Source organism: Chiloscyllium plagiosum, unplaced genomic scaffold (genome assembly GCF_037043375.1).
Source record: "Chiloscyllium plagiosum isolate Xiang-an unplaced genomic scaffold, Cpla_swu_hap1 HiC_scaffold_23, whole genome shotgun sequence".
Lineage (NCBI taxonomy): Eukaryota > Metazoa > Chordata > Chondrichthyes > Orectolobiformes > Hemiscylliidae > Chiloscyllium > Chiloscyllium plagiosum.
This window is the reverse complement of record NW_028270161.1, coordinates 11918612-11931642: the sequence shown is the minus strand read 5'-3', so window position 1 is coordinate 11931642 and position 13031 is coordinate 11918612. Positions and strand designations below refer to the sequence as shown.

At 46.6% G+C, this 13031-nt stretch overlaps 1 protein-coding gene across 5 annotated transcripts in view; it reads right to left on the bottom strand.

Annotated features, from left to right (window-relative positions):
- The window catches only part of celf2 (cugbp, Elav-like family member 2), a 1014614-nt gene that overhangs the window by 399672 nt on the left and 601911 nt on the right, over positions 1-13031 (bottom strand). Inside the window, exon 1 of one of the 5 annotated variants that reach the window (XM_043714090.2) lies at positions 1743-1877. The exons of the other annotated variants lie outside the window; for them this stretch is intronic. Coding sequence (XP_043570025.1) covers positions 1743-1792 — 50 coding nt within the window. The 5' untranslated portion in view covers positions 1793-1877. Of the gene's footprint in view, positions 1-1742; positions 1878-13031 lie in introns of those variants that run through there. 5 annotated transcript variants of the gene reach the window in all.

Sequence of the window (13031 nt, the reverse complement as noted above, 5' to 3'; positions counted from 1 at the left end):
TAATCTGGAGAGGACAATGATGACTGTTTGTATTCACATTTATTGGATCTAAATGGCATCTTTAGAGAGAAGGATTTATGAACTGTAATAAGCAGCAGAAATTGACTTATCTTAATTCCAACCTTTGCTCTCTGGTAGAGCTGTGGACATGATAAGATTATTTAGCACTCAGTGTTTTAGGAGGAAGATAAAAGGACGTTGGAGCCCCATGTGAACTGGAGTCCAAGGCCTGCCTGTCACTCATACCGACTCGCTCCACTTGAGCAAGCTCAGCCAGACTGGCAGATGGAGCACTAGGCTGAAGCCAGCTTTGTTAATCTTGGCAGTGAGGCAGGCAGAAATGACAGTGTCCGAACCACCCTAGCCATACTTACTCAACCACCACCCCCCCCCACCCCTCCCGAAACAACGCCTCCTGCTGTTTCAGGAAAGAACGGCGTGGAGCGGGAGAGGCACCACACAGCCGCAGACCGTATAGCGCAACGGCGAAAATCATTTCGTTGGCGGGGAGGAGAAGCAAAAGAAAATGGGGAGAGATACAAATAGAGGGATTTGAGGCATTTTTGAATTGCATTTCAAAATTAAAGCACAGGAGAACAAAACATTTCATGTTAGCTGCTGAAAACGAAGCAAGACCAAATAGGCAACACAAAAATCACATTTGTCCTTTGACTTTCACTGTTGTCTGCAACATTTTTGCTACACACCAGGCAGAAATAATAAAAAAGATAGAGAGAGAGAGAGAAAGAGAGAGAGAGATATCCAGAGCCAAGAAGCAGCCAAACTTGACATCACATTTCTTGGTGAAATGATAACTGTAGCCATCTGGTAACAAGCAATACAGCAGATTTATAGCAGAATTATTGTCAACCTAAATTGATTCTTTAACCTGACATTCTCTGCTTAATGGGGAAAGCACAAATAAATCTCTCCACTAATGCCACAAGCACACTTTGCTCTCTGAAATTCTTCAGCAATTATTAATACGATTTCAAGCAGTGAAAGGCTGGACATCAAAACTGGCATAACATGGAACCGCTTTGACAAACAGTACCCGAATTTCCTTACACAAAGGTATTTCAAAAATAGAGGGAACCAGGAAGGGGATCAAGGTTGGGATCAAGGTTGGGGTAAGGGGGTTAGACATGAACAAAAAAGCCAAACAGAAGAGGCAGAATACTCAGCCCGAAAGTGTTCATACAGCTCCATTGTTCTGATGTCCCATCGACAGAAAGAGAGAGAGAGGGAGAGAGAGAGAGAGAGAGAGAGAGAGAGACGGACGCATTCGGGCTCTCCATTGCCTGTCAAGACATTTAAACAAAAGGGCTGCATTTTTCAAACCTGGTTCTGCCAATTCCCCCCTATATTTCCTCCACTTCCCGACTGTATCTGGTGCCCTGAGCTCAGTCCCAGTGCCAATGGGGAAGTGGTGGGCTACAATGGAGCCTTACCGGGCATGGCGGGGGTGGGGGGGGGAGGCAACATTAACTCAAAAGCCCAACTCAACCCTTAGACACTCTTTCGGTCCTCACAGTACTCAGCAAATTCCACTTCAGAGGAAAGGACCAGAAAATGCACAACAATTATTTCCTGCTATGCTTCCCAGACGCAAGCCAGATACAAAAAGCATACACAGCATGTAAAAGAAACGAGCTCTGTAGCACGGCGTTTAAACCAGGTTAAAATTCAACATTGTACACACACACATACATATACACACACACACACACACGCTACCGTACCTCAAAGGCAGCTCATCATTTCTCACAGTAGCAGATGTGGGACAGCGCATGCTTTGTGCACAGATATTCTCGACAAAAGGCAGCCCACAAGCGCGCAAAACATCAATGGCACAGTATCTCCACTCTCAATGGCCACTCTCTCATCAATGCTGCAGACAAGAAAAGGGGGCCCTCACAGAATCACTGAGCAGAAATAATCCTCCCTGACAAGTTATGTTGTCTGAGCATATCTTACATTAATGCAGCATGCAGCCTCAGGGGTCTTGCTGGCATTCAGCCGTTGTCTAGCCAGCTCCAGTTTCCGTTAATTATAAGTACCAATAGGTGACAGGACTGAAAAAAAAAACCCCAGTTAGGAGGTTACTGTTCCAGGTTCGACATGTAAGTGCCAAACCAAGAGCTAAATCCACCAGGCATATTTAAAAAATCAAACAACTTTGCCACTCAATAGTTCTGACTCAATTTTTCCCACTGCTTCAATCTGGGATACTTCAAATGAATTCAATGTTTCATCCTGGACGTGCAAGAACATGAAAAGGCCAAGAAATCATTTGAAGGCTGACCTTGGTCAGAAAGAGACTTTTTTTTAAAACCCTAGTAAACAATAGTTACCTTGTAGGCGATGTTCTACAAGTTGAATGCTAAGTAATTGCACCAAACAAAGAGCCAGAGTTCTGAACAGGACCTAGAGATGAATGAAACAGAGTCAGCTACAGCTCAGTGGGTAGTACCGGGTCGGAAGGTCATGGACTCAAGTCCCACTCGCAAGACGGGGGGCACAAAATCTGGACTGTCACCGCAGTGCACTTCACAGGGAGTGTCGCACCGTCAGAGGTACTGCCTTTCAGATGAAACATTAAACAGGGTCGCCTCCTGGGTGGACATCAAAGATTCAATGGTGCTATTTGGAACAGCAAGCGAGGGAGTGGTATCTCCCCCCCCCCTTAACATTTATCCCTCAATCGATTATCACCAGAAACAGAGTGGCTGGACTTTATCACTCTGCTGTTTATAAGAGCTTGCCATGTGTAAACCAGCAGGCGATGCTGAGGCATTATTCTTGTCATAATATAGGAAAAATATTTCATTGGCAATGAAGTGGCCTGAGAATCCCTGAAGCTTTGAAAAGCCCTGTATAAATGCCAGCCTTTGTATTTTGCAATATTGAATTCAAGCCTGCGACAGTTAATTGTCTTTCTGTTACAGAAGGGAAGTGTTTATTGGAGGGTGGAGGTGAGGTAGTCAGATAAGACCAACAAGAACAGCAACTCCCAGCTGCCAGTTAAACAGTCTGACTGAACTAACTTACAGCGGCTTTATCTTCCTCACTAAAATGCTGAACTCATAAAATCCATCAGCAATAATTTCATCTCCATTTGGAACCTCTACAAATACATTATTCAAGCTGCTTTGTTGTTAGAGAAACATCAACAGCTGTCCTCCAGCCCCTCCAGCAATTACCCCCATCTGCCTACTTTTGTCTAACTACTGGAGCATCCTTCTTTCTCTTCCTTCTGTACTATTTCTATTCGAGGGACAGCCAACCTCCACTCGACCAACTCAAAACTCAAATGATCTCCGTGATGATCCTCTTCTCATTATTCTTTAGCCAGCTGGAGGAGCTTTGGTCACAGTATTTGGTCCCCTTATTTGAGGAAAGATGCCGTGGCATTGGAGGTTGTTCACTGGCTTGATCCCAGAGATGAGGAGTTTGTCGGATGAAGAGAGATTGAACAGGTTAGGTCTATGCTTTCTGGAATTTAGAAGAATGAGGGGAGATCAAATCGAGGTACTCAAGATGATAACAGGTGTGGATAAAATGGACACAGAGCGGATGCTTCCTCTTGTGGAACTTTCTAGGACGAGAGGTCATAGTTCTAGGATAAGGGAGTAGCAAATTTAAAACAGAGTTGAGGAGAAACTGCTTCTCCCAGAGGGATATAAATCTGTGGAATTCACTCCCCCAAAGTGCAGTGGATACTGGGTCAGTGAGTAAATTTAAAGAGGGGTTGAACTTTTAATTGGTAATGGGTTGAAGGGACATGGAGAGAGGGCAGGAAATGGAGGGTGAGGTGCATATCAGTCACAATTGAATGGCAGAGCAGACTCAATGGGCTGAATTGCCTAATTCTGCTTCTATGTCTAATGAACTTGCTATGCAATTCTCCTGCTTGGAACATGCTTGAGGGATCACTCTCCCCCTCAGAGAGGTGGTCCTTCTTACAATCTGTTTTTTGCTGCACAGAATCAAGGAAGAGACTGTCATAGATGGTGAAATTTATCAAAGCTTCTAGAAGTAAAGAACAAAGGCAAACTCAGGATGAAGAAAGCTGCAAACAGGTCATGAAAATGCTATTCGACTTCAACATTGGTACTTTCCAAGTTCAGAAATCTGCAATCTTTCACACAATCTGGTGCTTTGAATCTTTTGATCCAATTGTGATGATTAGTAAATGTTTGCCTGTACTATGATCATTCCACTTGCCAAGTTGTTGTCCCCTCCTCTTCAATATTCTGGTCAGCGAATTGCCGACAGCTCTAACAATCCTTTGGTTAAAGTCTTCCACGTGTTCCTCTAGGCGAGTTGCCACAAGTTGACTTGCCTAACAAACCTCTCCTAAGACATTTCAGCTTATTCTCAAGTCAATCCATAATCACTCTCATAGCTCAGTGGCTGAATTGCAACATCTTGACTGCTCTTTTGTTCATGCAGTAAAGAAGGGAGACAGAAAGCAAGGAATTACAAGCTGGTTAGTTTTGACTTCTGTCATAAGGAAAATGCAGAAATCTATCATTAAGGTGGGAATAGAAAGGCACCCAGAAGCCTCAATACAATTGGGTAGACTCAGCAAGGTTTTATCAAAGGGACATCATTTTTTGACTAATTTATTACAGATTTTTCAAGGAAGTCACAGCAATGTGGATTATGGGGAGCCTGCGGGTGTGATATACTTAGGTTTGCAGAAGGCATTTGGCAAAGTATCAGACCAAAGGTCGCAACACAGAATAAGATGACTTGGTGTCGTGGGTCCCATGTTAATATGAATAGAGAATAAGTGAGCTAACAGGAAACAGGAGAAATGGGTCAAGGTGTAACAACTGCAGTACCACAAGAATCAGTGCTGGTGTTCAACGATTAATGATTTGGATGAATACAATCAATGTGACAGCACAAAGATAGGGAGGAAAGTAAACTGTGAAGGGACCATGAGGAATCTGCAAAAGGGATGTAAATATGTTAAGGGAGTAGACAAAAATTTGGAAAATGGGGTATAATATGGGACAATGCAAACTTGCCCACTTTGGCAGGAAGAATAAAAAAAACTCCAGCTTATTATTCAATTGGAGAGAAGATGCAGAACCGAGGACTGGGGGAGATGAATGCCCTGATGTATGAATCAGAGTTGAAGTGTACGTACAGCAAATGAGTAAGAAGGTTTATGAATGCAAAATCATTCAAAGAGTAGGAGGCCATTCAGCCCTCAAGCCTACTCCACCATTCAAAAGGTCATGGGTGATCCAACTGCAACCCAATATCTCCCTGCCCGCTTAGTGTGATGGGCCTAAAAATGATAACTTCAAACCAGACCATAAAGGGTTAATTGTAAAGAGTTAATTACTCACAGCAATGAGAAATGGGGGGAAAGTTGAAAAGCACATGAAGAACAGGCCTGATGCAAAAACAGGCTGCTTTGACTGGGAGGTAATCACATGACACTGCACTGTCAGTGAAAAATGTCCATTTGTGCAGGTACATGGATTTGTGTCTCAGTCTGTTTTGAAGGTGCTGCTGTCATCATGAAATGGAGATTCAACCCTAAACATTACATTCAGAATAACATTAATAATAGTATTGCCCCACTCAGCAGACGTTTCATCACTGGGATGGGGATTGTGAGACTACAATGGAATCTGAGAGAGAGTGCCAAGTGCACCATCATCAAGGTCCCTGATAGAGGAGGCAGAAGGAGACTCACTAACAGACAGAAGGCAGTATGAGACTCACTCACAGACAGAAGGCAGTGTGAGACACACTCACAGACAGAAGGCAGTGTGAGACTCACTAACGGACAGAAGACAGTGTGAGACTCACTCACAGACAGAAGGCAGTGTGAGACACACTCACAGACAGAAGGCAGTGTGAGACACACCAACAGACAGAAGGCAGTGTGAGACACACTCACAGACAGAAGGCAGTGTGAGACTCACTAACAGACAAAAGACAGTGTGAGACACACACACAGACAGAAGACAGTGTGACAGTGTGAGACTCACTCAGAGACAGAAGGCAGTGTGAGACACACCAACAGATTGAAGACAGTGTGAGACTCATTAACAGACCAAAGACAGTGTGAGACTCACTAACGGACAGAAGACAGTGTGTGAGACACACCAACAGACAGAAGGCAGTGTGCGATACACTCACAGACAGAAGGCAGTGTGAGACACACTAATAGACAGAAGGCAGTGTGAGTCTCACTCACAAATGGAAGGCAGTGTGAGACACAGTAATAGACAGAAGGCAGTGTGAGACACTCACAGACAGAAGGCAGAGTGAGACTCACTCACAGACAGAAGGCAGAGTGAGACACACCAACAGATGGAGGACAGTGTGAGACTCACTAACAGACAGAAGGCAGTGTGAGACACACTCACAGACAGAAGACAATGTGAGACACACCAATAGACAGAAGACAGTGTGAGACACACTAATAGACAGAAGGCAGTGTGAGACACACTCACAGACAGAAGGCAGTGTGAAACTCACTCACAGACAGAAGGCAGTGTGAGACACACTCACAGACAGAAGACAATGTGAGACACACTCACAGACATAGGGCAGTGTGAGACACACTCACAGACAGAACGCAGTGTGAGACTCACCAACAGATAGAAGGCAGTGTGAGACACACTCACAGACAGAACGCAGTGTGAGACACACTCACAGACAGAACGCAGTGTGAGACTCACCAACAGATAGAAGGCAGTGTGAGACACACTCACAGACAGAAGGCAGTGTGAGACACACCAACAGACAAAAGGCAGTGTGAGACTCACTAACAGGCAACATGCTGTGTGAGACACAGTCACAGACAGAAGGCAGTGTGAGACACACTCACAGACAGAAGACAATGTGAGACACACTAATAGACAGAAGGCAGTGTGAGACACACTCACAGACAGAAGGCAGTGTGAAACTCACTCACAGACAGAAGGCAGTGTGAGACACACTCACAGACAGAAGACAATGTGAGACACACCAATAGACAGAAGACAGTATGAGACACACTAATAGACAGAAGGCAGTGTGAGACACACTCACAGACAGAAGGCAGTGTGAGACACACTCACAAACAGAAGGCAGTGTGAGACTCACCAACAGACAGAAGGCAGTGTGAGACTCACTCACAGACAGAAGGCAGTGTGAGACACACTCACAGACAGAAGGCAGTGTGAGACACACTCACAAACAGAAGGCAGTGTGAGATTCACCAACAGACAGAATACAGTGTGAGACTCACTCACAGACAGAAGGCAGTGTGAGACACACTCACAGACAGAAGGCAGTGTGAGACACACTCACACACAGAACGCAGTGTGAGATTCACCAACAGACAGAATACAGTGTGAGACTCACTCACAGACAGAAGGCAGTGTGAGACACACTCACAGACAGAAGTCAGTGTGAGACACACTCACAGACAGAAGGCAGTGTGAGACACACTAACAGACAGAAGGCAGTGTGAGACTCACTCACAGACAGAAGGCAGTGTGAGACACACCAACAGACAGAATACAGTTTGAGACTCACTCCAGACAGAAGGCAGTGTGAGACACACACACAGACAGAAGGCAGTGTGAGACTCACCAACAGACAGAATATAGTGTGAGACTCACTCACAGACAGAAGGTAGTGTGAGACTCACTCACAGACAGAAGGCAGTGTGAGACACACTCACAGACAGAACGCAGTGTGAGACACACTCACAGACAGAACGCAGTGTGAGACTCACCAACAGATAGAAGGCAGTGTGAGACACACTCACAGACAGAAGGCAGTGTGAGACTCACTAACAGGCAGCATGCTGTGTGAGACACAGTCACAGATAGAAGGCAGTGTGAGACACACTCACAGGCAGAAGGCAGTGTGAGACAGACTCACAGACAGAAGGCAGTGTGAGACACACTCACAGACAGAAGACAATGTGAGACACACTAATAGACAGAAGGCAGTGTGAGACACACTCACAGACAGAAGGCAGTGTGAAACTCACTCACAGACAGAAGGCAGTGTGAGACACACCAATAGACAGAAGACAGTGTGAGACACACTCACAGACAGAAGACAGTGTGAAACTCACTCACAGACAGAAGGCAGTGTGAGACACACTCACAGACAGAAGGCAGTGTGAAACTCACTCACAGACAGAAGACAATGTGAGACACACCAATAGACAGAAGACAGTGTGAGACACACTCACAGACAGAAGACAGTGTGAGACACACTCACAGACATAGGGCAGTGTGAGACACACTCACAGACAGAACGCAGTGTGAGACTCACCAACAGATAGAAGGCAGTGTGAGACACACTCACAGACAGAAGGCAGTGTGAGACACACCAACAGACAAAAGGCAGTGTGAGACTCACTAACAGGCAGCATGCTGTGTGAGACACAGTCACAGATAGAAGGCAGTGTGAGACACACTCACAGACAGAAGGCAGTGTGAGACACACTCACAGACAGAAGGCAGTGTGAGACACACCAACAGACAGAACGCAGTGTGAGACTCACCAACAGATAGAAGGCAGTGTGAGACACACTCACAGACAAAAGGCAGTGTGAGACTCACTAACAGGCAGCATGCTGTGTGAGACACAGTCACAGATAGAAGGCAGTGTGAGACACACTCACAGACAGAAGGCAGTGTGACACACTCACCAACAGACAAAAGGCAGTGTGAGACTCACTAACAGGCAGCATGCTGTGTGAGACACAGTCACAGATAGAAGGCAGTGTGAGACACACTCACAGACAGAAGGCAGTGTGAGACTCACTCACAGACAGAAGGCAGTGTGAGACTCACACACAGACAGAATACAGTGTGAGACTCACTCACAGACAGAAGGCAGTGTGAGACACACTCACAGACAGAAGACAATGTGAGACACACGAATAGACAGAAGGCAGTGTGAGACACACTCACAGACAGAAGGCAGTGTGAAACTCACTCACAGACAGAAGGCAGTGTGAGACACACTCACAAACAGACAGAAGACAATGTGAGACACACCAATAGACAGAAGACAGTATGAGACACACTAATAGACAGAAGGCAGTGTGAGACACACTCACAGACAGAAGGCAGTGTGAGACACACTCACAAACAGAAGGCAGTGTGAGACACACTCACAGACAGAAGGCAGTGTGAAACTCACTCACAGACAGAAGGCAGTGTGAGACACACTCACAGACAGAAGACAATGTGAGACACACCAATAGACAGAAGACAGTATGAGACACACTAATAGACAGAAGGCAGTGTGAGACACACTCACAGACAGAAGGCAGTGTGAGACACACTCACAAACAGAAGGCAGTGTGAGACTCACCAACAGACAGAAGGCAGTGTGAGACTCACTCACAGACAGAAGGCAGTGTGAGACACACTCACAGACAGAAGGCAGTGTGAGACACACTCACAAACAGAAGGCAGTGTGAGATTCACCAACAGACAGAATACAGTGTGAGACTCACTCACAGACAGAAGGCAGTGTGAGACACACTCACACACAGAACGCAGTGTGAGATTCACCAACAGACAGAATACAGTGTGAGACTCACTCACAGACAGAAGGCAGTGTGAGACACACTCACAGACAGAAGTCAGTGTGAGACACACTCACAGACAGAAGGCAGTGTGAGACACACTAACAGACAGAAGGCAGTGTGAGACTCACTCACAGACAGAAGGCAGTGTGAGACACACCAACAGACAGAATACAGTTTGAGACTCACTCCAGACAGAAGGCAGTGTGAGACACACACACAGACAGAAGGCAGTGTGAGACTCACCAACAGACAGAATATAGTGTGAGACTCACTCACAGACAGAAGGTAGTGTGAGACTCACTCACAGACAGAAGGCAGTGTGAGACACACTCACAGACAGAACGCAGTGTGAGACACACTCACAGACAGAACGCAGTGTGAGACTCACCAACAGATAGAAGGCAGTGTGAGACACACTCACAGACAGAAGGCAGTGTGAGACTCACTAACAGGCAGCATGCTGTGTGAGACACAGTCACAGATAGAAGGCAGTGTGAGACACACTCACAGGCAGAAGGCAGTGTGAGACAGACTCACAGACAGAAGGCAGTGTGAGACACACTCACAGACAGAAGACAATGTGAGACACACTAATAGACAGAAGGCAGTGTGAGACACACTCACAGACAGAAGGCAGTGTGAAACTCACTCACAGACAGAAGGCAGTGTGAGACACACCAATAGACAGAAGACAGTGTGAGACACACTCACAGACAGAAGACAGTGTGAAACTCACTCACAGACAGAAGGCAGTGTGAGACACACTCACAGACAGAAGGCAGTGTGAAACTCACTCACAGACAGAAGACAATGTGAGACACACCAATAGACAGAAGACAGTGTGAGACACACTCACAGACAGAAGACAGTGTGAGACACACTCACAGACATAGGGCAGTGTGAGACACACTCACAGACAGAACGCAGTGTGAGACTCACCAACAGATAGAAGGCAGTGTGAGACACACTCACAGACAGAAGGCAGTGTGAGACACACCAACAGACAAAAGGCAGTGTGAGACTCACTAACAGGCAGCATGCTGTGTGAGACACAGTCACAGATAGAAGGCAGTGTGAGACACACTCACAGACAGAAGGCAGTGTGAGACACACTCACAGACAGAAGGCAGTGTGAGACACACCAACAGACAGAACGCAGTGTGAGACTCACCAACAGATAGAAGGCTGTGTGAGACACACTCACAGACAAAAGGCAGTGTGAGACTCACTAACAGGCAGCATGCTGTGTGAGACACAGTCACAGATAGAAGGCAGTGTGAGACTCACACACAGACAGAAGGCAGTGTGAGACACACCAACAGACAAAAGGCAGTGTGAGACTCACTAACAGGCAGCATGCTGTGTGAGACACAGTCACAGATAGAAGGCAGTGTGAGACACACTCACAGACAGAAGGCAGTGTGAGACTCACTCACAGACAGAAGGCAGTGTGAGACTCACACACAGACAGAATACAGTGTGAGACTCACTCACAGACAGAAGGCAGTGTGAGACACACTCACAGACAGAAGACAATGTGAGACACACGAATAGACAGAAGGCAGTGTGAGACACACTCACAGACAGAAGGCAGTGTGAAACTCACTCACAGACAGAAGGCAGTGTGAGACACACTCACAAACAGACAGAAGACAATGTGAGACACACCAATAGACAGAAGACAGTATGAGACACACTAATAGACAGAAGGCAGTGTGAGACACACTCACAGACAGAAGGCAGTGTGAGACACACTCACAAACAGAAGGCAGTGTGAGACTCACCAACAGACAGAAGGCAGTGTGAGACTCACTCACAGACAGAAGGCAGTGTGAGATTCACCAACAGACAGAATACAGTGTGAGACTCACTCACAGACAGAAGGCAGTGTGAGACACACTCACAGACAGAAGGCAGTGTGAGACTCACTCACAGACAGAAGGCAGTGTGAGATTCACCAACAGACAGAATACAGTGTGAGACTCACTCACAGACAGAAGGCAGTGTGAGACACACTCACAGACAGAAGGCAGTGTGAGACTCACTCACAGACAGAAGGCAGTGTGAGATTCACCAACAGACAGAATACAGTGTGAGACTCACTCACAGACAGAAGGCAGTGTGAGACACACTCACAGACAGAAGTCAGTGTGAGACACACTCACAGACAGAAGGCAGTGTGAGACACACTCACAGACAGAAGGCAGTGTGAGACACACTAACAGACAGAAGGCAGTGTGAGACTCACTCACAGACAGAAGGCAGTGTGAGACACACCAACAGACAGAATACAGTTTGAGACTCACTCCAGACAGAAGGCAGTGTGAGACACACACACAGACAGAAGTCAGTGTGAGACACACTCACAGACAGAAGGCAGTGTGAGACACACTCACAGACAGAAGGCAGTGTGAGACACACTAACAGACAGAAGGCAGTGTGAGACTCACTCACAGACAGAAGGCAGTGTGAGACACACCAATAGACAGAAGACAGTGTGAGACACACTCACAGACAGAAGACAGTGTGAAACTCACTCACAGACAGAAGGCAGTGTGAGACACACTCACAGACAGAAGGCAGTGTGAAACTCACTCACAGACAGAAGACAATGTGAGACACACCAATAGACAGAAGACAGTGTGAGACACACTCACAGACAGAAGACAGTGTGAGACACACTCACAGACATAGGGCAGTGTGAGACACACTCACAGACAGAACGCAGTGTGAGACTCACCAACAGATAGAAGGCAGTGTGAGACACACTCACAGACAGAAGGCAGTGTGAGACACACCAATAGACAGAAGACAGTGTGAGACACACTCACAGACAGAAGACAGTGTGAGACACACTCACAGACATAGGGCAGTGTGAGACACACTCACAGACAGAACGCAGTGTGAGACTCACCAACAGATAGAAGTCAGTGTGAGGCACACTCACAGACAGAAGGCAGTGTGAGACTCACCAACAGACAGAAGGCAGTGTGATACACACTCACAGACAGAAGGCAGTGTCAGACTCACACACAGACAGAAGACAGTGTGAGACTCACTCCAGACAGAAGGCAGTGTGAGACACATTCCAGACAGAAGACAGTGTGAGTCACACTCCAGACAGAAGGCAGTGTGAGTCACACTCCAGACAGAAGGCAGTGTGAGACACGCTTATAGACAGAAGGCAGTGTGAGACTCACTCACAGACAGAGGCAGTGTGAGACACACTCACAGACAGAAGGCAGTGTGAGACACGCTTATAGACAGAAGGCAGTGTGAGACTCACTCACAGACAGAGGCAGTGTGAGACACACTCACAGACAGAAGGCAGTGTGAGACTCACTAACAGACAGAATACAATGTGAGACACACTCACAGACAGAAGGCAGTGTGATACACACTCACAGACAGAAGGCAGTGTGAGACACACTCACAGTCAGAAGGCAGTGTGAGA